This window comes from Canis lupus, chromosome 18, assembly GCF_011100685.1.
Source record: "Canis lupus familiaris isolate Mischka breed German Shepherd chromosome 18, alternate assembly UU_Cfam_GSD_1.0, whole genome shotgun sequence".
NCBI classification, from domain to species: Eukaryota; Metazoa; Chordata; class Mammalia; order Carnivora; family Canidae; genus Canis; species Canis lupus.
In genome coordinates this window covers 55,796,334-55,823,403 of record NC_049239.1, presented here as the reverse complement: position 1 = coordinate 55,823,403, position 27,070 = coordinate 55,796,334, and the positions used below count along the sequence as shown (strand labels likewise).

At 51.2% G+C, this 27,070-nt stretch overlaps 1 protein-coding gene across 3 annotated transcripts in view; it reads right to left on the bottom strand.

The window, feature by feature from the left end:
- Positions 1-1,525: 1,525 nt before the first annotated feature.
- Positions 1,526-27,070, bottom strand: part of VPS37C (VPS37C subunit of ESCRT-I) — a 28,768-nt gene continuing 3,223 nt past the window's right edge. The window contains exons 2-6 of one of the 3 annotated variants that reach the window (XM_038564422.1): positions 9,329-9,486; positions 8,862-8,959; positions 5,355-5,526; positions 4,647-4,729; positions 1,526-3,889 (exon numbers count right to left, since the gene is read on the bottom strand). In XM_038564422.1, the coding sequence (XP_038420350.1) occupies positions 3,167-3,889; positions 4,647-4,729; positions 5,355-5,526; positions 8,862-8,954 (1,071 nt within the window). In that variant the 5' untranslated portion in view covers positions 8,955-8,959; positions 9,329-9,486 and the 3' untranslated portion in view covers positions 1,526-3,166. Of the gene's footprint in view, positions 3,890-4,646; positions 4,730-5,354; positions 5,527-8,821; positions 8,960-9,328; positions 9,487-27,070 lie in introns of those variants that run through there. The other 2 variants (XM_038564421.1, XM_038564423.1) reach the window with 2 other exon arrangements.

The window sequence follows — 27,070 nt, the reverse complement described above, 5'->3', positions numbered from 1 at the left end:
GATGGGAAAGCTCACTCGGAGTACCCAGTGACAAGCCTTGCTTCAAAGCCGTCATGCCTCTGGGATCTGGGAGTCAGATTCAGGATAGCCAAAGGGACATTTCAAGTGGCCTTGCCCCAGCTGAATCAGCAAAATGTCCTTCTCACATAAGCTAGGAATCACCTTGAGGCTCTAAACTTGGTGCTTGGGGTGTGTCCTTGGGCAGCTGGCTCTGGAGGCAGGGACCCACTGGGGTCTGGGGGAGGGCGCCTGGTGATTCAATGTGGCAGATACAGGGGTGGGAAGAGGCATCCGGAGGGCCTGGGGAGAAGGGAGAGCAAGGAGCAGAAGGATGCTCATGCACAGATGACCAGCTGAAGCATCTCTCCGTCGAGCCATTTCATAGAAAGTGGTGGTTCCTCTCGGCAGCCCCTTCATGCACCCCGCCACCTGTCCTTAAACCTGGACACGTGCAAGGCGCAGAGTTCAGGAGGGGGCAACAGACAGTAAGAAAAAAAAAATTGACTAAAGCCCAAGGATTCTCAACATGGGCTTAGATTTCCCAAACTTTCTTCCAGACTCAGTCCGGAAGAAAGTTTGGGAACCGGAAGACTTCTGACACCACATGGCATGGTGGAGGAACCCCTGCAGCCAGGTCAGCCAGCCAGGTGCCAGCCCTGCTCCCACCCCTCCAGGCTTTGAGACTGGTCACTGGCCCACCCACCCCCTGCAGTCTCCTCCCTTGCTTAAAATTGGGGATCAAAGGGCTGTCGAAAGGCCCCGACAAGATCAGGCATGTATTCAGTGTATTCAGTACTGGCAGTCCAAAGCACTACTGCACGCTGTCCACAGGCAGCCTGTCCATGTCACTTTGCTGGGCAGGAAAAGCAGATGGGCTGACTTGAGAGTCCATCAGAAGCCTGGCCTCCTGACTGCCCCCAAAGCTGCCCTTACTGGTGAGAGCAGAAGACTCCCTCCCAAGCCTCATGATAGAATCAGCTGAGCTCAGGGTGGGTTAGAGAGGGAGTAGGCTGGGTGGTGCGAAGACCACTGGGCTCACAGCCAGTGGCCCGCTGCCCCCTCTCTTTCCGTTTATAAACTGTATGGGAAGAGCTGGCCCTGACCTGGTGGCATCCTGGCGTTTCATACAGGCAGACAGCAGGTGGCGCAGATGCGGTGCCACCCTCGCTAGGCTGGGCCCCGCACGCCGCCTCGTGGGGGCCGGCGGACTTGCATGGCCCAAGCTCGGCCCAAGAAGAGGCGAAAATGCAGGTCCCTGCGTGAAAACACCTAAGATTTTGGAAAACCCAAGTGCAGGAGAAGAAAGGGAAAGGTCGTAAGAGCCAAGCCAGGGCCAAAGGAGCAGGGGAGGGCAGGAGCCCGAGAGGATACCCAGATAGATGAGGCTTTGTGGACCTGATCAAAGAGGCCTTTCAGCAGAGCATGATCCTGACGGTTTCCACCCCCCACAACCCAACCCAGCCCCCCAACCCTCCCCTCCAGCAGCCACATCTTTACTTCTCAAACCCCCTGGAGCCACAGCACGATCTGTAACTCACTGAAGTTTATTATGGCAACTAATTATACAAACATACCAGCAATCTGTCACACAGTTCCAGAAGCTCCCAAACCAGTAGAGTCCATTAGTGATTTCTCTTTATAAATAACTTACAAGAAGCAAGCACAATTGGCAAGGAACCGACAGCGTACGTGTAAATGGAGCATCTCATGGCGAGTACCCACTGATGGCATGCAGGCCAGGGCCAGGGGGCAGGCACCAGAAGGTCGAGTTTCCTCGGGGGCCCCCAGCACCCCAGGCCCACTAGATGCTAGGAACTCAAGTAGTGGACATTTCAAGGCACATATGACTTCATATAGCTGATAGCAGCTCCAGAATCTGCCCTGGAGATTGGTTCCCATCTGGAACAACCAAGTTAATGCTTCATTCATCACATCCCTTTGGTCTATTGTCTTTTATTACTGAACACGCTTAAAAGCCCCAGTGTGCTGGGGCTACATGTGGCACGGAGTCACAATTTCTGCCCTTTACATTCCAAAGACGCGAGAGAAGCAAAGAAATGGACTCCGTCCAACAGAGCAATGGTGTCTGAGAAAGCACCGTGTGGGAGGTCCCTGTCTGGGCACCCCCTGCTGTCTGTCTGAGGAGGGGTGCTGGGGTTGGGGCAATAAGACTAGGGAGCCAGAGGGAGGAGATGAAGTGGGCGGGGGTGCGGCTGCGATGAGATTCAAGGCACTAAAGGAGTGGATGGATGGGGAGGGAGGGGACCCCACAAGTCAATGGGCCCCAGAGAAGAGAGGGTGGCTGGGAAGGTGACTGGCCTTCCATTCCTAAGTGAGTCCAGGGTGACCACGACCTCCTGGGCCAGAGCTGCTCCCTCCTCCCCAGGCAAGGCGACCCCCACATTCTCCAACCAGTGCCAGGAAGGTCTTGGGTCCACCTTCACAATCCCCAGCTTTCTCGCTGCTCTGGCTCCACTGCCATCGTTCAAACCAGCAACAGAGGACACACTTATCTGACACTGGCCTATCAGAGTTCAGTTATGGCTTTACGGGACTTAAAAATTACTAAGTGTAAAAAAAAAAATTACTAAGTGTTTTTCCTAACTGTTCCCTCGCCCTGATCCAACTCCAGCCATGTGCGTGGGGCAGGCCAACCTTGAAAGGACCAGACAGACACAGAGTTGCATCCATGGCCCTGAGCATCAGACTGAACGTCCTAAGTCCCAGGAGGGAAGGAGGGGGTGAGCAGGGGCCAGGACACCAGCCCCCTCGTCACTGAGATAACTGCATCTGGTTCCAGTGTCTGTGAGTGCAGGCACAAGTAGACGCCTACAAACACGTGTAGCTGGTCTCTGACACGGACACCCACAAAGAGGTTCTGAACCCCCCACCTGGAGAGCACCAGAAAAGCTGAAGCCAGTGGCTGAAAAGAAGTGTTTCCTTCCCCGCAGGGGCCGCTAAGTCTGTGACTGGCCAGCACATTGCCTGGTTGCCTTTCCAGGCCCACACACTCCCAACCAGGTCCCCCCAAGGCCCCTGTGTCCTGACACAAGTCCACAAGGAGTGCCCCAGTCTGCTTCCAATTTAACCTCGAATCTCAGTGGGAGGCAGGCCAAAGGTTGTGGTACAGGTGGAAGTAGAGGAGGGCTGAGGGCCAGGACTGTGTTTAGTACCCCGGCCAGGTCGGACCCTGAGGTGGTGGAAAGCCATAGGGAGGGGTGGGCCCTGGGGGGTAAGGGGGCTGAGGGGGCCCTGAGGCCTGGGGCTGGCCTGGGAAGTTCAGGAGCTGAGGCTGTGTTGGGTAGGGAGGTTTTCCTCCTGTCAAGAGGTAGGGGGCCTGTTGAGGATATCCTGGACTGGGGGCCCGGGTCCCTGCCAAGGGGTACCCGGGGCCAGAGGCAGCAGTGGGGGCCATGGGATAGCCTGGCCGGGGTGGTGTGCTCCTCTGTGGGGACCAGGAATAGCCTGCAGCACCCCGGGCTCCCGGGTGGGCTGATGGGTAAGGAGGGCCCAAGGGCCCACTGTAGGAATAGGAAGGCTGGGACACCACAGGGAAGGGGGCCGGTGGGAGCGCACCCTGGGCTGTAGGGCCCACAGGTAGGCCAGGAGACAGGCTGTAGGGCAAAGGGTAGGGAGGCACTACTGATGGTGGTGGGGGTGGCTCTTCGGCCACTGGGGGTGTCACCGGGGGAGCCGGGCAAGGTGGGGGTGGTGGGCGTGGAGAAGGCGCATCACCAGCTGGCTCCTGGGAAGCTCTGGGCCTCCTCATCACATCCTGGAGCTTCTCCACACGCACCCTCCGCAGATGGGACAGCATCCTCATGGAGGAAAAGTTTTCCAGAAACGTCTCCAAGGGCACCTCTCCCTCCAGGAACTTCTCAGCCATGGCCTAGAAGATGTAAGGTCTGGTGACAACAGGGGCCCGCCCGGGATCAAGGCCACCCATGTCCCCTGGGGTGTGGGCCTCCCACCTCAGCCAGCTGCAGCCACTCCCTGTCTTCTCTGGCCCCTGCCTGGGACTTTCTCCTTAAGGCCCTATCACCGCTGCCATATTCCACCTACACTGTTCTGTGCTCCTCATGGGGATGGCAGCTCCCGGAGGGTAGGGACTGTGGTGGCCACTGAGGTCCCCTACCCCTGGCATCATGCCAGGCTCACAGTGGCTCCTGCATGTATGTGATGAATAAATGGATGAACACTAGCTACTCGGCCGCCAGCATAAGTGCCCCGGGCTGGGAGGGTCTGGCAGCTTCTTCCACCCAGAGCACGGAGAACTGGAGGGAGCTCATCTGGCCATGGACTGACGAGACGGCCAGAGGGAAATGGAACAGAGAGCCCAGGTGGCCTGGGAGGGGCTGGGGGCCTGACATCGGTCCTCAGGGCCCCCACTGTGCCACCCTTCCACCCAGGTCTGCCAGCAGTCCTCTGACCAAGCCATACCAGCTGCCCACTTCTGCTCCAGCCAGGGAGACAGGGTTCCTGTGACCTGCATCCAACAGGGTCGCCACCAGGATTGACTGTGTCAATCCCTGCAGTCTACTAAAGCCCCCGTCCCAACTCTGCAGGCACCCGTGCTCATCCCCAAGGGCTCCTGCTCCAGAGCTTGACACTACCCACGGAAGAGGGGGTGACAATGGCCATTTTACCTCAGACTCCTCTTCAATCTTCATGCCTTCGATCTGCAGAAGGTCTAACAAGGTCTCTGGCTGCAGTGCAGAAGAAAATTTCTCTGGGAGGGAGGGTGGAAAGATCGACATTCTAAACGTGCCTTTCAGATCTGGTGTAAGAGGCTGAGCTCTCGGCAAAGCCCCTCAGAATGTCCTCTGCACGCGCTGAGGCCCAGTTCCGTGTGGCCTGGGGCCCAGCAGGGTCTACTGCAGATCCCTGGGGTCTGCTGTCCAAGCACCAGGCTTCTTCACTTTAGAGACCAGGACAGTGCCCCCCAAACCCCCACTTTACAGATGGCAGGTCCCGGGACGCAGAGAGCCCCGACCAGCTCTGTAAAGCGTAGAAGCTGAGCTGGCAGTGTTGTTGGCAACAGCCCAGGGTGCAGACTCTCTGGGTTCAAATCCCAAATTTAGCCAACAGAAGCCTGGCCATGTTCCTGATGCTCTCGGAGCCTCACTTTCCTCATCTCTGAAACAACACCGTTACCTGCTTTTCCAGGCTGTGGTGAGCACTTAGCACAGGGCCAGGCACATGGTCACCCTCACTGTGGGCCCTTTCCGGCCCCGGGGAAGGGAAAGGGAACCTGTTCTCCTGCACTATTCCAGGAGCTCTCCCCGGTCCAACCTTGAACGGGGACTCTGAGTTACCATAGGAGCCCCCAGAGCCTACCCCCAGACCACCCCTACCCAGCTTGGCCTTCTGCTCCTGGCACCGCTCCACGAGCTTGCGGAGCTCCTGGTACTTGTCTGAGAGGTTTGAGCGGCTGATCTCCAGGGGACCCTGGAACTCCAGATTCCGCTCCGCCAGGCTCCGGTTGGTGGCCAGTGCCATCTCCCGTTCCAGCTGTAGGTCCTGGACCTGAAAGAACAGGATGCTGACCGTTAAGACCTGTCACCACTAAAAAAAATTAAAAAAAAAAGACCTGTCACCACCACCACCACCACTCAGCTTGCAGCAGGCTGCACCAGAGGCTTCTGGGACTCAGGGCTCACAGTGTGGGAAGGGGGTAATACCCCCCAACTAGGGTCAGATGGACCCTGGGCCAAACACTCTGACCCAGGCACCCCAGGGAATTGCTAACCCCTGCGGAGAATTCACGCGGGTAACACACTGAAGGCCGGCATGCCCGAGGCCCCGTGAGGAGCAGGCGGGCTCCAGCAAGCAGGTGGGCCAATTAATAGGACGCAGTCAGCTTTCTAGGAGGGAAGGGACCAAAATCCCAGACTACTTATTCCCAAGACTCTGAGGCGAGAGGCCTACTCTGAGGTACACTAAGGTGGCCCAAGCCAGACCACAGGCTGGACGTGCATGAGGCCTCAGAACAGTCGCTCTGAGGGGTGAGGTAGGCAGGGCCAGACCACGACACTGATTCAGGAGACGCCTGTCCTTGCTTCCTAGGCCATACGTAGGTCTGCGGACAAACTGTGCAGATGAGCTAACAGAGCAACCCCGACCCCAAGAACTAGAGGGGAGTCTCATGGCCAGCAGAAGACCCCCACCGACACAAGCCACCTGAGGCCCTCCTGCCAACTTTGCCCCTGGATGTGCCCCCTGGAAAGCACTTCCCCAAGCCAAGTGGCGCTTTCCCCTCAGCCAGGTCCCTTGTTGCCATCACCAGTGAGGCAACCACCACAGGAACCCTTCCCAGACCTGCCACGACCTGAAGCTCCATCCCTGTGCCAGGGAGTCCTCTTTACCAAGGGGGGTAGACAGTCAGACCTCGCACCCCCGAGACAGTGACAATACAGCAAAGGCACTGTGTGGCATGAGAAGAAAGCACTCGGCACCCAGGGGAGGGCTCAGGGCACAGATCAGAGAGAGCAGCTCCCACGTGGGAGCCACCATGGTCAGCACTTCGAGGAACGGCCTGGCTCATCCCCTACGAGGCCAGGGCTATCCCGGAAGACGGGGCTCCAGGGAAGCCAACCCTCCTGCTGATCCCCAGCCTGGGGTCTTGAGCTCTGAGCTCTGGGCAGGCCTGAAGCCGACTCTTCATACTCCAGACAGGAGAGGGCGATGCCCTACCTACCTCCCCTCCACACTGCAACTGCTGGGGCCCAGGGATCATGGGGCCAGGCTATGGTCTTTCCAGTCTCTCCACAACAGCAAGCTGCCCCCACATCTGGACTGTCTGGTTTGCTGCCACAAACACCCTTTTGAGCCACTGGGCAGCTCCACAGTGGGAGGCCTGAAGCTCTCCATTCAGCTGCTCCTCAGGGGGCCCCACTGGCCCTCATGTGTGTCTACTGCCTTCTCCCTGGGTCTTAACCAATGAATCTAAGCTGTGTCATTCTGCCCTACACCTTGTCCTACACTTTTCTTTTTGTTTAAAGATTTTAAAATTTTATTTGCAAGAGAGAACATGAACAGGGGGGAGAGGGGCCTGATCCCAGGACCCTGAGATCATGACCTGAGCCAAAGGCAGATGCTTCACCGACTGAGCCACCCAGGCACCCCTGTCCTACACATTTCTGCCTGTTCTCCCACGGCCTCCCCCAAATCTATGAAGCCCTCCTCCAGTCGTTTAGAAGAGGTCAATAAGACAGTCCTCACACCCTGCCCAAAAGAGCTCACCAGCCTGCCTCGACCCCCCATTCACTGCCCTCTGTGGAGAGAGGCCCCCTACTAGCTAGTTCTTTTTCCTCCAAGCAACTTCCACATCCCAAACTGAACCAGCTCCTGTCTCTCTGCACAACCACACGGCGACGAGGATGTATCAAATTAGTTTTACAGACCATGGTGGAAACCTAGGCCAAGGGGTTTTGCAAATCTAAGTAGTTTGCCCTACTTCGCTTCCCCTTAATCTCAAAAGTATTTTTCCCCTCAGAGAACTCAAATCAATTGGTCAGGCTGGCCACACACCACAAAATTCGAGTTGCCTTCAACCCCAGAGGCTGTCTATGCTTATATTTTCCACAATCCTGCCCTTCAGCAGAGAGTCTACCAGCTTGCTCAGCTTGAAAGTCAATTAATTACACTTAGATGAAAGCTCATCTCTGCCAAGTTTCACGCACTTGAGAGCAGGCCTTGGAATTCCTAGAGCACTGTGCTCACGACAAAGTCAAGAAATACTCGGTGCTAAATCCATGACAGAGGAGGAAGGAGAGGAGACCTGCACAGTGTCTGGCACTGTGTCAACTGAGCCAGACCCTGGCCAAGTCATGGCCTAGCTGACCACGGAGGTGGGTTTGGGGCTTAACCAACATAGGCTTTGCTTCTGGTCCTCACCAAGTGAGGCTCAAGGCAGCAGGATGTGCCACACTGAGTCCCCCTACTCGTCCTCACACACTGCCCCTACCCCATCTCCCTCACCACCACCAAGCAAAGATTGCTCATTTGGGTAGAGGGGCAGGTAGGGGCAGCTAGAATACAAGCAAAGAAGGGGCAAGGGAACCGGCCCCCTTACAAAAAGCAGGGAGAAGCTGCAAGGGGGGGCTTCCCTGTTGCTGAGCATATATCGTGAATCCCCAGCAGAGACACACCATGCCTGTTCATCAGCAAAAATAAAAATATATTCCAAATACTCATCAAATGAACTTGGCATTGCTTGTACTTGTGTCTCTCCCCAGCATTAGGGAGGTAGCTTTAGCAGGGGTAGCTTCCAGAGCAGTGGCCAGGCTGCAGCCATGCAAGGCAGGACTGCGGGAATACCCAGCTCTGGGCCACATGCAGTCGCCTGACCTTGCAGGGGACTCACAGGTTCCAGAAGATGGGAAGGTAGGAAATGCCTTTGTAAGGGGTAAAGCTTTCTAAGTTATGGTTGTTTTATTCCCACAGGGACTGTGATGAGCTGAGATGGTTAGGTACCAGTCATTACAGGAAATGGGATCAAACAGGTGATGAGCCCAGGCCCCAGCCCAAGAATGGCTCCTCCCAGAGATGCAGGGCTAGCTAGACAAGGCCCCTGGGGAGAGGCAGCCACAAGATGGTACCAGTCCTTTTAGAAACCACCTCCGGATCCAGGCTGGAACCACAATGTGGGGACTCACATGGGGGCCCTGGATGTCCCAGCACTGCCCCCCAGGAACTGGACTCAGATATCAGGGGCTCCTCTGGCTTGGTCCCAACCAGGGTGAAGGCCAGAGAAGAGGGAGAAGAGTTGTGGCCCCAACTCCCACCAAGCCAGTATCCCAAAGTATGGCCTCAGTTCCACCTGCTGGCCTTCCTTGGGACCTGGGATGGCCTTGCTCTACCTCGGGGGCCTCCTGGGCCAGCCGGTCAATGGCCTCTGGGTCATTTTGCATCTCCTCCAGCTCCTCCAAGGTCTTGTCTTTCAGGGTCTCCATCTTCCCTGTGAACACAAAACAAAGGGAAAGACAAACTGCAGTTTCCCCATGATGCTTCCACTCTGCAGGAAGGCAAGGGTCACCTGCCAAGCACAGTCCGTCCACCCTGCCATGCACTGTCCCCAGGGAGACTGGGGAGCCATTCCTCCCACCAAACCACGAGTGGCAGGAAAGCCCTTGGCAGCCAGCGACAAAACCACGACTCCTGGCAGTGCTAGATAAAGCTGCCCAAGGAGCGCACAGGAAAAGACAGGAGGAGAAGCCAGGCAACTGTGGACAGAAACTAAGTTTGGCCCAAGGCGCCTGTAAGCCCTGATGCCAGCATGCCCTCTGATAAGTGTCTATTTCTGTCTAAACCAGAAATACACCCGAACCTTCACACACAGCAGCTCTGCAGCTTCAACATCACAGGCTCAAGGGCATTGCTGCTTGTTATACTAGTGCATTGACCACCTCGGGGTGCCCCAAGTACGCTCTGCGACGGCAGTCCTCTCCGCGTGCCACAGAAACGGACTGTGATATGCAGGTTCTCCTTGGAGAACAACAAAAAAATCATCAAATTGGCCCCTGACACACTCAGAGAGCAAAGAAAACCAAAGGACCCAAATAGAACAGCTTCTTTGACATAGGCCCTGGTGTTAGTGGCCCTCCCTGTCACTCTGCCAAGGGGGACAGCGACTGTCTGTGTAACAGAGGGGGGACAGCCAAGCCCTGGCAGTGAGCCCTGGCGACCAAGAGAAGGAAGTAGACACAACCAGACCACTCTTCCTTTCTACGGACAGGATCCTGTTAGCTCTTTTATTTTTCTTTCTTCCTTTCTTTCCTTTTCTTTCTTTCTTTCTTTCTTTCTTTTTTTAAGATTTTATTTATTTATTTGAGAGAGAGAGAGAGAGGGAGAGAATAAGCAGGGGTGAGAGGGAGAAGCAGGCTCCTCACTGAGCAGGAAGCCTGACTCAGGGCTCAATCCCAAGGACCCCAGGATTATGACCTGAGCCAAAGGCAGACGCTTAACCAACTGAGCCCCCCAGTTACTCCTGATGTGCATCCTACAGCCTTGATGTTGGTTTTTCTCACTACAAAAATGATGTTTGTTTTCAGAAGGTTCTAGATTCCAAAGAGGCGGAGACCTGGAGGCTGCCTTCCTCCTGGGTGCCAGTGCTCAGCCTGCGTGAGCCCGCACTGGCCGGTGGTCTGAGGAGGTGCTCTGGAATCAAGGTGCTACAATGCTACACCTGTGTGGCCAGAAGTGACCTCCAGGTCCTAGCTTCCTTGTCTGTGACAGAAGGGAATGGTCTCCCCTAAGTCATTGGAAAGATGAAAGGAGAAACTAAGAAGCAGTGACAGCCTCTCATTTGCCAGGAAAGTGCAGGTTTACTCCTCACGTGCTGGTACAGTTGTTAATGGTACCCATTTCTGGGGCTCAAGCGTGCCCTAGTTTCAACAAATTATAGGGTCACCCTACTGAGGAAAAGCTAACCCAAGAGAGTCATGAACACCGTTTCCTGATCTCCTGAGGGTTGAATGTGGTCCCCAGCCTCTAAGGCAAGGAATGCCAAGCTTCGGTTCACAATGGAACCCAAGGGGAAGTCCTCTATAAATGCAGGTGTCCCACAGTGAGAATGGGGAAAATTAACAAGGCAGGAAACCACAAATGTTGGAGAGGATGTGGAGAAAGGGGAACCCTCCTGCACTGTTGGTGGGAATGTGAACTGGTGCAGCCACTCTGGAAAACTGTGTGGAGGTTCCTCAAAGGGTTAAAAATAGACCTGCCCTCCGACCCAGCAATTGCACTGCTGGGGATTTACCCCAAAGATACAGATGCAGTGAGACTCCAGAACACCTGCACCCTGATGTTTCTAGCAGCAATGTCCACAATAGCCAGACTGTGGAAGGAGCCTCGGTGTCCACTGGAAAGATGAATGGATCAAGAAGCTGTGGTCTTTGTATACAATGGAATATTCCTCAGCCATTAGAAACGACAAATACCCACCACTTGCTTCTACATGGAGGGACCTGGAGGGTATTATGCTGAGTGAAGTAAGCCAATTGGAGAAGGACAAACAGTGTGTGTTCTCATTCATTTGGGGAATATGAAAAAAATAGTGAAAGGGAATAAAGGGGAAAGGAGAAAAAATGAGTGGGAAATATCTGAAAGGGAGACAGAATGTGAGAGACTCCGAACTCTGGGAAATGAACTAGGGGTGGTGGAAGGGGAGGAGGGCGGGGGGTGGGGGTGACTGGGTGATGGGCACTGAGGGGGGCACTTGATGGGATGAGCACTGGGTGTTATTCTATATGTTGGCAAATTGAACACCAATAAAAAATAAATTTATAAAAAAAAAATGCAGGTGTCCCAGCCTACACTGTAGAGTCCTGTCAGCAGGCCAGGGTAGGGTCCAGAAATCCAGAATCTCTCCTAGAGATGCTGATACAGCTGGTCCAAGGCCAGGTTCTAGAAAGACAACAGCTCCTGGGTAGTGGTGTGACAGTGGAGGCCACTGGTCACTGCAGCATGCGTGGTCTCTCCTGATCCTGCGGGGGGACGGGGAGGAGGCAGGGGCAGGGAGGGCAACTATCCCTCTACAGGTGGGGAATCAGAGAGGTCAGTAACCGGCAGAGTAAAAATTCAAAACCCCCTTCTGTCCCCATCTTACTTGGCTGCTTCCAAAACCCTTGGCCTAAAAGCCAAAGCAGGAGGACAGCAGGCTGCACAGGCCCCAGGACAGAGTGGAATTTGGCTGCTACCAGCTACACGCTGCTACCATCCTGCAACCCAACCCAACCCTCTGCCAGGAACAGGACCGGCTGGCGAACAGATGAGCGGAGCCAACATTTTTGTTTTTTTTTTTTTTTAAGATTTATTTATTTTTTCATGAGAGACACAGAGAGAGACAGAGACACAGGCAGGAGAAGCAGGCTCCCCGCCGAGAGCCCGATGTGGGACTCAATCCCAGATCCCAAGATCATGCCCTGAGCCTAAGGCAGGCAGACGCTCAACCACTAAGCCATCCCAGGCATCCCAGAGCCAACGTTCTAAAGACAGACCTAGTCTGAGTCCCAGCCCCGTCGCTTCCCAGCAGAGGGACCTCAGACAACCCTGATCCTCCTTGCGCCTCAGGTTCTCCATCAGCAAAATGGGTTGGTGTAACATTCAATGAGGTAAGGTGGACATGGTGCCAGCTTAGAACAAATGTTGGCGAAGACTCCAACACCACAGAAATGACTAATTACTGAGGCCTCCAGTGTGTGGCCCAGATCCCACTGAGAACTCCCTGGGCCTTCACACCGGCAGTGCCAGGCCCCGCTCCAGCACACAACAGGGTGTTTGCCAGGGTCCCTTGGTTGGGGCTGAGCCCTGAGGGTGCCGGGCCAATGGAAGCTCCAGCACAGGTAGCTGCTGACCACACACCCCGGCGAGGTCAGCAGGGTGTCTGGGGAGGCCTAGGCAGGTGTGCTCCCCCGGACACATGGGGCTTGCCAGGCACCTACTGGGAGAGCTCCGGGCAGGGCAACTCTCCCTCAGCCACTTCCCTCAGCGGGTATCCCACTCCGTGCTTGGTAAGTACCACACGAGGCAGCATGGCCTCGGGTGGCAGATCACAACGCACATTTTGGTCTCCGGATACCTTTCACCCCTAATGTTAGCGAGAAACCCAAAGAGGTTTCCCTTCTGTGGATCTTGCATATATAGATATTCAAAGTGAGAAAAAAAATTTATTTTTGAATGTTCATAGTAGCTTTTATTGGAATAGCCAGGAAGTAGAAACAACCTAAATGATCTCCCAAGAGTAAAAAGCCGGACAGTCTGTGCTGTATAGCTTCACTAGTAAGTGTGGCTCTCCAGTGAGAAGGAACAAATGGATGTCGACAACATGAACAGATCTTAAGGGAATTTTTCTGGGTGAAAAGTCATTTATAGAACACTCTGCTTATACAACATGATTATTTTTATATAACCTTAAGAAGAGAAGGGTGTCAAGACGGAAAACATGCTCACGGTTACCAGGTGGAGACATTTTTAAAATACGAGAGCACACAAGTACCATGCCATTAGCCACCAGGACGATGTGATCGTTGCTGTGGACCCTCCGAGAACCCCACTTTATACTCTTGCAAAAAATGCAGTAAAAAGGAAGCAATGTCTTAGATCATGAGAATCATTCTTACCTCACAGGCAGCCTGAAAGGGTCACGAAGACCCCCCCCATCCAGGGGTCCAGGGAACACAGTTTGAGAACCATTGGCCTCACGGTTAAGAGAATGGACTCTGTAGCCAGGCTGCCTGCGTTTGAATCCCTCCCCGCCCTGCTGTTTCTTCTCTCTGTGGCCCAGTACTTCCATCTGTTAGGATGACCCTGCCCGGAACTAGACGAGCAAGAGCACCACATAAGTACTTGCCAATACAAGGACGGTCATGACCAGCTTATGCAGCGAGTACTGCCGGCACCTGACCTCGCCAAGGCGGCTCGTAGAGGGGAAGCCACTGGCCCAAGGTCACACAGCTGGGTGGTGGCAGTGCTCTCCCCAGTGGGGGCTTTGCAGCCTGCACCTCAAAATCACCTAAGTCCTGAGGCCTCCTCCAGACCCAGAACTCTCTAGGACTCTTAATTTTATTCTTAACGAAATTTGCATTTTGACCAAGCTACCCAGGGTCAAACTAGTCTGGCCTGGTTTCCCCTTTATCTGGCACTCTGAGGGAACTCAGGTGGGTGCAGCCTCCCAACAGAGGAAAAGCAAAGACCCTGGAGAGGAAAAGGAGTTGTCATCCAGTCCATACGGGGCAGGATGCGAATATGGAGCTCAATCCCCTGTGTTGTTTCTACTGAGCGACCTCTGCCAGGACCCCAAACGCACTTCTCTCAGGTGCCTCTGTCTTGCCTCATGAAGGTGGGGTGGGACCAAGCATGAGACAGGGGTCTGCCACTCCAGGACCAAAGCTCCAGGTTTGCAGCTCCACAGCTGGGGGTCAGGTGAGGCAGGGCCGAGACGGCAGCCCACCACAGTGTCTGAACCCATCAGCGGAACATGGAGGCTACAGCTCTTGTGAAGACAGCCCAAGCTTGAGCCGACTCCATGGAGGGATTCACACAAAGAGCTCGCCTGCTCGGCTGTAAGGTGTCTAGAGACTAGGAGACCCACGCTGTAAGAGGCCGAGTCAGGGTCAGTCCAAAGGGGAGGGTCTGCACTGGGCTCAAGGCCCAGAAGGCACTGGGAATACTGGGAGCTGGCCTGACTGAGGAACCAACCCTGCAGCCAAGAAGACTGCCTTCTTCGACGGGCTCACCTTCGCCAGCCACTTTTTCTCCTCCCCAAAAAGGGAAGTATTTTGGTTAGAAGAAAGTCACCCAAACAAAATCTTGGTAAAACATTCAAGTATTTTATACCATTCTGAACTGTTTTCTCTCTGGGGCGGACAAAAGCCTATCATCAATGCCTCTGTGGATGTAGCCTGTGAGTCCATCCCTGAACTAGGAGTGAGCGTGGGCATTCGATGGATGTCTGTCCCCTCCCCAGGTCACACAAAGAGGGGCCTGACGTTGCTACAACCAGCATGGAGCTGCCGCTGCTTTCATGAGGGACAAGGATAGCAACAGGACCCACCACTTAACTTGTCATCAAAGCCTGGCAGTCAGTGACTATAGACATTTAGCAAGAAAGGAGACTGCCCTGTTAAAGAGTACTGGCCAATCAAGAAATGTGTGCTCTCCAGATAATTCTGGGGTGCACCGAAGTGTGCAGCCCCTCCACCCACTGCCCCAAATGACAGTCTTCCTCTATAATCTAAAGCCCCGTACTTGGCTCTGATGGCCTTGAAATCCCAGACGTAAATCCCCATGACATCCAACTGGTGGTGTGAATAATCACTGTCTTTTAGACAGAAGAATCCTCTCCTCCAGAGCGGGCAATGAATGAAGCACACAGCTCTCCTTCTGAGACCTTCCTCTCCTAGCACAAGTCCCTGGCTGGGGAATCTCATCCCCAGGGGTATGTTCCCAGGTGCTAAGGGCATCCCCACTTCACTCAGAGGCCCGAAGGAGGCCTGGTATACACCTTCCTGAAATCGGAAAATCAAGAGGATGGAAGAGTGTTCTGGCTCCTGTCTGCGAGGACTCTCTCTGCCACTCCCTGACCGGAAAAGATGAACGTCCCATAATCAGAAAAGAAACATCACAGCCCTGTGGTTGCCAAAGACCTCTTTCCTGTGTCAATCCCCTTTCACTGCAGACTTCAGAACAGGTCACACACTTTTTAAATGCCCCAAGATCTATGGTCTGAAACACCTCCGTTCTACAGGTCAACCCCCTCAGGTTGAACTCTCAAGGGCGGCCTATGCGTTCTAGCACCCTGGACACGACGGGAAGTGGGCCCCCACACATGGCAAGCAGAAGCAGCCACGGCTGGAGGGTGGCCATAGCGCTTCTAATCACCTTCTCTGGCCTCTACCTCAACATCCCGCCACTTCACCCATGCCCATTTCACGGGTGGAGACACTGAGGCCAAGTGGCATGGATCTTGCCTGTGCTGACAAAAGAGGGGACACCTGGCCCAAGAGACTGATCCTGGCCAACTGCTCCTTCCACCAGGCTCCCCATCTCCCCTGTGCCCTGGCCTCCACACACTGCCTCATGGGCACGGCTGGCACATGTAAGAGGCACACATTCTCACTTCTTCCAGAAGGAGATGTGCTCGGGAGCCCACACTCAAATGTACTACACATTCCTTTGAGGAACTCAACTTTCCTTACTTGTGAAATAAGTCAATAACCCCTGCCAGTCACGGAGCTCCTTTCTCTGAGACCAAAGCCCTTTGCAAACTCCTCCATTCATTTATATACTTGCTCCAGTAACTAAAGCGAATGCAAGGCTTAATTACCCCTATTTTAGAGATGAAATGAAGCCCAAAAACAAATAATAGGGTATTGCCCAAGGTCCTGTAAGCTGTTGGGGTCAAACCACTAAAGGCCCAAGTCCCCTTCCATCCTTGGGGTTTTAACCTCTCAGCCTCTTTGCCCCACCTGCTCCACCCATCACAGGAAGCAGAGTTTGGTTATAAGGTTGTCCAAGATGTAGAGCTTACAATCCCACGCAAGCATGCTGATCACCCAGGCCTGTCTTTGGTTCCTGCCTCCAGGATGGAGGGGGCTCACATCCTCGCCCTCTGACAACAGTTTGGCCTGGGCTGGCAACTGCCATCTTGCCGGATTCACTGTGGCATCACCCACCTCTGGAAGTCACTGATGCCTTTCTTTCAGAAGTCACAGAGACCTCCTCTGATTCTCAGGGACACGCAGTAAGGCTGAAGATAGCTCCCACTTCTCTGGGTTCATCATTCAGAAAAGGAGGGGGGCACAGGACATTCTGCCCAAGGCCCATAAAGCAGGTGTCCCTGAAGCCTGGGCACCCACTGCCAGCAGTGTTCTGCCTCCCAGTCACCTGACAGGCCAGAACAATCCAAACCAGCACTTCTCAAAGTGGCCGCAACCACTAGGGATGTCATCATGCAGACAACTGGGACATTACTGAGACATTTCCCAGAGGGCCTGACAAGTGCAATCACCAGGCCCCTCAGCACCCTGGGCCCTGACTAAAACCCCCTTCTGCTTCCACAGAGTCCAGGAGGATGCTGGGTAACTTCTCAGGTGGTGTCTGGAGACTGCTGCTTGTGGGAGGGGACAGGAGAGAAGACACAAGCCGCTTGAAGGCAAGAAGACTGTCTTGTTCACCTCTGACTTCCCAGCGCCTGGCCTAGACACTGACCATTCATAACAGTGCGTGCAGGATAATGGGCCAAGGCAGGGAGAGAACAGGTGGGTCAGCTGGCCGACGAGTCAGACAAGACCTGGAGGTACACGAACAGGGCTTCTCCCCCTTGTTCACACCTGCCTTCACTTCTCCAGGCCTCTGCTGAATAAACATTTACGGAGCAATCACTGCATGTCAGGGACTGTACCAGACCCCCAAATCAAAGGAGGCAAGATAAAGGAGGGTGGAGGGATGTAAGTAAATACTGAGTTCTTACCATGTGCCAGGCAAAACCTGAATGTATAAAAACAGATGCTAACTCCCCTCAACTCAGTTCCATTTTAAAAAACAAAAATTTCACCACCACTTCCAGAGAGTGCAGGTATGAGTGGGCTCCCGAGGGGATGTAACACAGGTGGGGGCTGGTAGAGTGAGGGCCGGGGAGGAGGGGGGCAGCCCTAGAGCTGGGGCATGAGAAGCCCACAAGTCCTCCCTGAAGGGGGTGCCTCCTGCAGGAACAAGAGTCAGAGGACCCTGGGCAGGGCACAGCAGGGCCCTGGCAACAGCTGCTGCAGATCCGCATGGCTGGGAGAAAGGGAGCGGGAGGCTGCTGAGGCAGGCAGGCAGCTACGCAGCACTCACAGGTACAGAGAGCCACATCTCTTTCGTGGGGTGATGCCATCCACTCAAAGGTGATCAGACACGGAACAAAGTGGGAAAGGCGACACATGTGCTAATCTGTTTTCCTTTGGCAAGAAGAGAAAGTCTCAGTTTCCCAGCCAATAACTCAAAGGGGGAAAAAACTAAAACTTTTTCTTTTGTCTCCTCTGCAGCTTTCAGCTACAGCAGAGGTCATAAAGCCGGACACCTACAGGGGTCAGGCAGGCACTTGTGGCAAAGGCCAACCCACAGGGTGGGGATGTGTCCCTCTGGAAAGCAGGGGCTCAGCCTAGCTCTGTACTTCCTGCCGTAAGGAGGGCACCCAGCTTGTCCAGACCTGCTAGAGAAGCTAGAAATCCAGATCCATGTGACACCCCTCCACTTTTAAATTTCAGTAGCCAATTCAAAACTTGTAAAACAACAACAACTGGGTGGGTATGGTTTTGTCAACACCACTTCCTTCAGGAGAGACTAGTGTCCTGCCCTGCCTGGAGGACAGATTCCACAGATAAGGGGGGCGAGGAGGGCAAAGTGACAGACATTTCCCAGGCATCCTGGAGCTCACCTTCCACCACTGAGCACTGTGTATAGGGGCTGACAAAGCTGGAGCAGCAGTGAGCAGAACCAAGGAGGCAGGCTTGGGGGTGCAGCCCCTGGGCCTCCAGAGCACATACACTATGATGAGAAAAGAAGTTCCCAGGCCAATGGCCCTGCATCTCACTCTCAACTTCTTTCCATCCCTTGATATCTTCACTAAATTGATCTCACGTGCCTGGAGCAAGGGAACTCAACTGAATGAAGATAGCAGGCCCAAAGGCGACTCTACTACCCACTGGAGGGCTCAGGCCAGAGGCAGTACCCTTTCCGACTACTCCCTGGGGTAGGGTAGATGGAGCTGAGAATGCTGGGGATGCTGGGAAGGGTTCAAACTCAGGGAGAAGGCAACATATGGATGGCGCCTGCTCAATGTGGATCTTTGGCAGGACTATTTAGCTCAAAAATAAACAACTTCAACTAGTATCAGATCCTTTGCAAGGATAAACTTAAAAAAAAAAAAGGAGGATCCCTGGGTGACTCAGAGGTTTAGCGCCTACCTTTGGCTCAGGGTGTGATCCTGGAGTCCCGGGATTAAGTCCCACGTCGGGCTCCCGGCATGGGTCCTGCTTCTCCCTCCTCCTGTGTCTCTGCCTCTCTCTCTCTCTCTCTCTCTCTCTCTATCATAAGTAAATATCTCTCTCTCTCTCTTTTTTTTTTTAAAGTAAAGACAGAAAGCAAAACACAGTCTTTTCTAAGCTGAGATCAGAATAAGGTGTGCCAGCCTGGGAGGTGGCTTGTGATGCCTGGCGCCCCTTGCCTGAACAGTCAATGTGTCTGAACAGTCAATGACAGCTCTTCCCTGACAGGATGCAAAGAAAAGCACAGAATGTGGACCAATGCCTGGGGTTTGCGCTTTGGCTCCACATCCCTTCAGCTGTATGACCTCAATCAAGTCTCTTAACCTCAGTTTCCATATCTGGAAATGGGTACCATGACAGTAATCCTACCTTAGGGGTCATGTGCCTCAGATGAGCAAAGGGCCCTAGAGAGGGCTCTGCAAGCTCCTCAGCACTGAACAAATATTAATTATTCTGCCTCTTGGGGGTAATCCGATGATGAGGGGCAGCTCTTGACTCACTCCCCTGGGGTTCGATATTGAGTGAAGCAAATGTGACTGCTACTACTGATTCAGAAGATGGAACTGGGCCTGAGCAGGGTGCCTCTGTTTCCCCAGCTTCCCCTGGCAGACAAAACAGAGGTTCCTATCACTTCCCTCCTCCTCATCGTTAGACCATGCTGACTCGCCAGCTACTTCAAGCCCCAAATCACACTGCAAGGAGAATTACAAAGGCTTTGGGCTTCTTGTAAGCTTCCCACATCCACTTAGGGCAGCATAAGCAGCAGTTACCATAGCAACCTGCACAGTTCAGCATGCCTGAGTTAGAGAGACCTGGCCCCATCCCACCCTTCATGTTAAAAACACCTGCGGTTGCCTCAGAAACCTTCTTATTCCTTCTGCTTAATGAGAACAGATTTGTTGACCTGATCTAGTTTTCTTTTTCTAGAATGATTCTAGCCGGGCACCCAAGTATCAGACTGCTCAGTCACCTGACTTCCCACAGAAGTTAATAAAAACAAATCAAACCACTATGCGCTCCTTACCTGGCCCAAAGCACCACTGAACTGAGCTTCCCTTCAATTTGAAAAGCAGGCATGTAAGTGCCAGAAGGGAGCCTTCTTCAGTTTTCTAAGGAATTTCTGGGGCTGGGGTAGCGAATCCCTCCCCACCCTCCAATGCTGAACGGTTAAGACACCATGATGGGAAGCAGAAAGAGGTCAGGGCTTAAGAGCCAATTATTGCTGGGTTTAAATCCCAGCTTGACCTTTTACTAGCTCTGTGACCTTGGGCAAAGTACTCCCCCTTTCTTACCGTTTCTCATGGGTAAAATGGGGCTAACACTACCAACACAGTGGGCTGTTGTAAGGACTTAGAGAAGTAAGCAAGACAACATCTAGAGGTGCCAGAAGAACCACTAAGCAGGCGCTAGGTAGGGAGCAGTCACACATTCACACCTTACTACTGTTGCAAAATGCTACCTGACAACCTGGCCAGGCACCCAGCTAGGCTCAGGAGAGAGGGCAGGTCTTCAGGAAGGCAAAAGGTGTGGCTTTCTGAAACAGGCTGGAAACCAATCTGAACAGAGATCCTCAAATACAAGTATGCCAACAGATCAACGAGGAGAATATACAACCTCTCAAGACAAGACTTTTTGAAGGCAATTGTCATCTTTACATAAATATTTATATAACAGCCACATGCTCTCCAAGTCCACTGAATAACTCCATCTGAACTCCCCTTTCCCCAGAGGCAGGCCAGTAAGTGAGCCCCTTTATTGTGCTGAACACAGGACAGGGGAGGAGGATTCGGGAGTGGCACTAGACTCTAGCAAACTGCTTTCTCCACTCTGTGGGCTGCTGGCCAGGCTGGGGCAGTCCATCAGCAGAGGACACCTACAAAGTGGAGCCAGAGTAGGAGCGGAAGGGCAGGGCTGGCAGGGGTAGGGGCCCCTGGCTACCTACAGTCCTTTAAGGACCCAGCCCATCCCCTGAAGGGGTCCCTCCCGAGCCTGCTTCTGAATCAGTAATAGCAGGTACATTTGCTTCATTGATATTGAGCCCAGGGGAGTCAAGAGTTGCCCCCTCATCATCAGATTACCCCCAAGAGACAGAATAATTAATATTCGGGGGAGGGAGAGCAAGGAACAATTCCCAGAGGAAAGGACATCTGAAGGACAGGCAGGCATGTTCAGGATGGGCAAAGCATATTCCAGGCAGACAGAAGGCAAGAGCAAAGCCAGGGAGCTACAGCTGGGAACTCCTTGAGGACAGGAGTCGAACCAGGCTTTACCACCACACTCAGTTCCTCTCTCCAAGCCTCACTGTGTCACCAGTAAAAGAGAAACAATGATGGTCACCACACATAAGGTTCAGGGCACTTACAGTGTAAAGAGCGGCATCCTAGGCGCCCTGTCTGCAGCAGCTCGTAGGATCCTCACAAGGAGCCCTCCCAGCTATGTGTCCTTTGGCTTCCCTCATTTTACAGACAAGAAACCTGAGTCAAAGAGAAGTCTCGTGCCTGATCCCAGTCTCACAGTGAGGAAATGGCAGAGTCTGAATTTCACTGCGGTAGCCTGGCTTTGGGGCCCGTACTCCCCACTGTACTATGCTGCCTCTTGGTCAAGTGTGTGCCCAGGTTGACACAGTACCCAGCTCTGGGTACAAACTTAGTACATGGTCCATATTCCTGACATTTTCCATCAGACTTCTAAAGAATAGGGCCTGGCCATACAGTGCCCCAGGGTCCCAGATCTCCCAAGGGCACCAGGAGCAGCCCCTCCTTAAGGCTCCAGCTCTGCAAGGAAGGCCTAGTGGCTAACGGCTCTGGAAGACAGAGGGCCCTATGCCCTCAGTCATTACTGGCTGGGGAGCTTCGGCAGGCTACTCCATCTCTCTGTATCCTGATTTCTTCTCTAATTCAGGCCCTTTTACAAGGATGAAATGAATCAGTGCCTAGGAGGTCTAATGTCCAGTTCGCAGGCCAGGCTCAACAAATGGTCAGGATTTTTATTCCATGGCTGAGCTCCCACCTGACCCATATACCCTCTGTAGATGCTGAGGAAAGAGAACTGAAAATTCCTCCAGAGACAGCATCAATCAACGGTGCCACATAAATCCAGTGGCTGGATGTAACTCAGATCAGTAACGTCCCAATTCAATCAATACGCTGGCCAAGAAACAGGTTATTTAATAAGTAGCCCATTCTTGAAACCTCCTGACAGTAAAACACAACCCTGACACTTTGCAAAGCTTCTTTGTCCTATGGCCCATGGCCCATGGCTCAGTGAAAAGAAAACCCTCCAGGGGTGCCTGGGTGGCTCAGTTAAGCGGCTGCCTTCAGCTCAGGTCATGATCCCAGGGTCCTGGGATGGAGCCCCGCATCAGGCTTGATGGGCAGCCTGCTTCTCCCTTTCCACTACTTATGCTCTGTCTCTCTCAAATAAACAAATAAAATCAGAAAGAAAAGAAAAGAAAAAAGAAAGGGAGAAAGGGAGAAAGAAAGAAAGAAAGAAAGAAAGAAAGAAAGAAAGAAAGAAAGAAAGAAAGAGAGAGAAGAAAGAAAGAAAAGAAAGAAAGAAAGAAAGAAAGAAAGAAAGAAAGAAAGAAAGAAAGAAAGAAAGAAAGAAAGAACCATCCTAAGCTACTCCACACCCCATGGCCATGTGTTTCTCCTTGCTCCAACCGTTCAGATGACTCAGAAAGGATCTGCCTGCAGCTGTCAACCCCGCTCCCCCCCGCCCCACTTCCTAACCTATGCAGGGCAAGCTGAGCTAGCAGATTCAACATCCCTTTAGGAAGGATCAGGATTAAGGTTACGGCAAATATCCAGGGTCTGTATCAGGTTACTCAAGGTCTGTCTGTTCAAAGGCCAAGACGTTGGAGACCATTGTTTTCACTGAGTTGGCATCATCCTAGGCTGGTAGAAGGCTTGGGGGGGGGGGGAGCACCCATAGACCCTACCCTTGCCAGTGACACCTAATGCTATGAACTTCTAGGTCCCCGAGCAGGCAGGTGTGCTGAGGGCAATAGTGGAGCCACAGAAAAAGAGAAACTAGTCCAGAGCCTCCTCATATCTGCTCTTGACTCAGGCAGGGATCCATGAAGGCCATTATCAAACACACAAAACCATTATCAAACAGGCGACACCATATCAGCGGTTGCATGGGGCTCTGGACTCATTTTCATCCTCCAGCAAAAGGCGTACTCCGAGCCAGCCTCTCCAGCAGCTGCCCTCCTGGTTCTTACAGACTCTACCCTCTCCATCCCTCTCCCCCATACCTCAGTAACCGCTAGAGAACACAGTCAATCAGAGCTCCCACATCCCTGCTTAGAACCTTCCTTAACTCCCCAGGGCTTTGGTATTACATTCAAAACCTTGTGTTCCTTGGCTTGGCATCCCAGGTCCTGTATCAGCTGACCCCAAATCTTGTTTTCAGCTAGATCTCCCTCCACTCCCTCATGGACTGCTCACCCCACCCCAACTCTGTTCTATCTACTATTCCCAGAACAAGCAGCATGCTTCCAATCACTTGATAAATATTCTGCACCTATATAAAGATCAGTATGACACAGATCCTGCCCACAGGAGTTCCCAGCCTGCCACCCAGCCTCTGCTCCTACTGTTCCCTCTGCCAGGAATACCCTTTCCTATGCCTTCTCTAGCTTGAAAATGCCTGCCCGTCCCTCAAATCTCAGATCGTTCTCCCAAAGACTTCAACCTACCCTCTCACGGTGTTCTGTAAGTACCACCCAGCATTTATGATATAGGAATCAGCATGTTTCTCCAGCCAGACTGTGAGCTCCCCAAGGGCACAGCCCATGGGGTCGCTCAGGTCTGCATCCCAGTACTAGGTCAATGCCTGGCACACATAGGGCACTCAATGAGTGCTGACCGGACAAGGACATACACTCTGGGCCAACACAGAGGAATAGGAACTAGATTCTTCTGCCTCAACCAACTGAAAAACTAGACAAAATAAGTAGAACAACAGTTTCCAGAGAGTGGACATCAGCCAGTGTAGAAAAGTGATTTCTGAGAGGGGAGAACAAACAACTGCCCCTAGCTCACTTCCTAGAAAGAGGTTCCAGGACATGATACAATGACAGAGTGCCTAGGCAAAGCCTGACAGTCTCAGAGCCCAACAGGCTCCTCAGGTTGGGGAAAGGAAGTTGGGAGTCCTGGGAGGCCAAGGCAGCCAGACTTTACAGGGCCTAAAACCAGAGAGGAGATAGCGACACACAGAAAGAACTCTGGAAATCTGCAAAGGGTCCCCCTCCATTTTTCAGCTAAGTGCTGACAGTACGGATCAGGATTAGAGGGAACAATCCTTGGAACTCAAATTGAGCCAAAAATAATTTGTGTCTCGGCTAGAGTCAAAAAAACTTAGTAATCCACATGGCATCCATGGAGCACTGAAGAAGGTACTGCCTTGTTAGTGGGGAAATTAACCCTGGTTTAAAGATTGTTCTGATTTCAAGTAACGAAAACTAAGAGCAAGCTTTTAAAGGATGAAACTGTTTCTAAGTAACTTAACAGTGTCTCAAAATAACACGAAGAATATTTGCAGAAATACAAAAATATTCAGCTCCCAATGGGGTAAAATTTGCACCGGACATCAATAAAAAATTACCAGACATACAAAGAACCAAGAAAATGGAATCCATAATGAAGGAAAAATCAATCAACAGATACAGACTCAGAAATACAGATAACAGAGTTAGCCTAAAAGGGTATTAAAATAGTCACTACAACAATATTCCATATGTCCAAGAAGCTAAAGGAAAAACTGAGCATGTTAAGTAGAGACATATAGAAAAATATAAAAAAGATGTAAATCAAACTTGCAGAGATACAAACAATAATGCCAAGATAGAAAGCATACTAGATGGTAGTAACAATAGATTGGGTACTACAGAAAAAAAGATAGGTGAACTTGAAGATAAAACAGTACAAATGATCCAAAACAAATCACAGAGAGAAAAACAGAAAGACTGGGGGAGAAAATGAATGAAGTATCAGAGAGCTGTGGAACAATTTCAGGTATTCTAATATACTTGTAATTGGAGTCCCCAAAGAAGAGAGAGAAAGAACAAGAGAGAAACTATCTGAAGAATTAACGGGCTGAAAATTTTCCCAATTTGATGTAAGCTATAACCCCACAGATCCAAAAAAAACTCAACTAACCTAAGCACAATAAACATGAAGAAAACTACACCAAGGCACATGATAACGATTATTACATGGTCTAAAACCAGTGATAAAAGAAAAGCAGAAGGGGGACTCCTCCTGGGTGGCTCAGTGGTTGAGCATCTGCCTTTGGCTTAGGGTGTGATTGATCCTGGGGTCTTGGGATCAAGTCCTAAATGGGGCTCCCTGTGAGGAACCTGCCTCTCCCTCTGCCAATGTCTCTGCCTCTCTTTCTCTGTATCTCTCATGAATAAATAAATAAAGTCTTAGGGAAAAAAAGAAAGAGAGAAAGAAAGAAAAAGAAAGAGCAGAAGGAAAGGGGGCATACTAGAAATGGAAGAACAAAAAATAAGGACAACTGATTATGCATATGCAACCATGCAAACCAGGAAACACCGGACCCACATACTAAAATGTTGAAATTAAGAGTCAACCTAGAATTCTATACCCAGGAAAAGTACTTCTCAATAACAAAAGCAAAATAAAGACTTTCTTAGACCCCCAAATTCTGAAAGAATTAAAGGAAGTCCTCAAGTAAGAAAGAATGTGAAACAAAATGGATCTACACAGAGGAATGAAGAACACCAGAAATGAAAAACGTGTAAATAAATATAAAATATCTTTTCTTTTTTTCTCTTTACAAATTGACTGTTTACATGTCAATATTAACAATGAATTGTGGGATTTATAGTATATGTAGAAGTGAAATGTGTGACAACAACAGTACAAAGTCCAGGAGGGAAGAAATAAATGTACATATTGTAAGGTTCTTATACTAGATTTAAAGTGGTATAATATCACTTGATGATAGATTGTGACAAGCTAAATAAAGATGCATCTATGAATCTTTAGTAAATTGCTAAAAAAACAAACAAAAAACAGTTATAGCTAATAAACTAGCATAGGAAACAAAATGAAATCATAAAAATTACTCAACCCCAAAGAGATCAGAAGAAAAAAGAAAAAAAAAAGGAAATAGGAAGAAAGATTATTGGATAAATTGAAAACAAACAGCAAGATAATAGTTATGCCTAACTACATTAATAATCATATTAGGGATCCCTGGGTGGCGCAGCGGTTTGGCACCTGCCTTTGGCCCAGGGCGCGATTCTGGAGACCCGGGATCGAGTCCCGCATCGGACTCCCGGTGCATGGAGCCTGCTTCTCCCTCTGCCTGTGTTCTCTCTCTCTCTCTCTCTCTCTCTCTCTCTCTCATAAATAAATAAAAATTAAAAAAATAATCATATTAAATGTAAATGTACTAAACATACCAATTAAAAGGCAGAGACTGTAAAATTCAATTTTACAAAATGCAAAACCTCTCTATATGTTTCCTACAAGAACTCATTTTAAAGACACATAACTTAAAAGAATATCAAGAAATACACAAAGCAAATGTTGATCTTTAAACACTATCCATTTTTAAATCATGGTAAAACATATATAACATAAAATTTACCGTTTGAACCATTTTTAATTGTACAGTTTTATGGCATTAAGTATATTCACACTGTTATTCAACCATCATCACCATCCACCTCCAGAATTGTTTTAACATCCCAAACTGAAACTCTACACCCATTAAACACTAATTCCCCATTCTTCCCTCTTCGGCCCCTGGCAACCACCATTCTTCTTTCTGACTCTATCAATTTAACTAGTCTAGGAATATTATATAAGAGGAATCATGCGATATTTGTCCCTTTGTCCCTGGCTTGTTTCATTTAGTATATTTCTTCCAGTTTCAGCCATGTTGTAGCATGAGTCAAAATTTCCTTCCTTTTTAAAGATACACAATGTTCTATAGATGTACCACATTGTTTATCCATTCATATATCAATGGACACCTGGGTTGCTTCCACCTTTGGGCTATTGTGAATAATGCTGCCATAAACACCAGTGTACAAATATATTGGTTGAGTCTCTGCTTATACTTCTTTAGGGGATATACCCATAATTGGAATGGCTGAATCATATGATAACTGTATATTTGTTTGAGAAAATTGCCATACTGTTTTCCACGGTGGCTGTGCATCTGACATTCCCACCAGCAATAATGAGGGTTCCAATCTCTCTACATCCTCTTGCCAACACTTCTGTTTTGTTTTAAGATTTTATTTATTTATTCATGAGAGACACACAGAAAGAGAAAGAGAGAGAGGCAGAGACCCAGGCAGAGGGAGAAGCAGGCTCCATGCAGGGAGCCCAACGTGGGACTCAATCCCAGGACTCCAGGATCATGCCCTGGGTCAAAGGCAGGCGCTAAACGGCTGAGCCACCCAGGGATCCCATACTTCTGGTTTTTTTAACAGCCATCTAAAGGGCTGTGAGGTGGTATCTCATTGTCATTTTGATTCACATTTCCCTAATGAC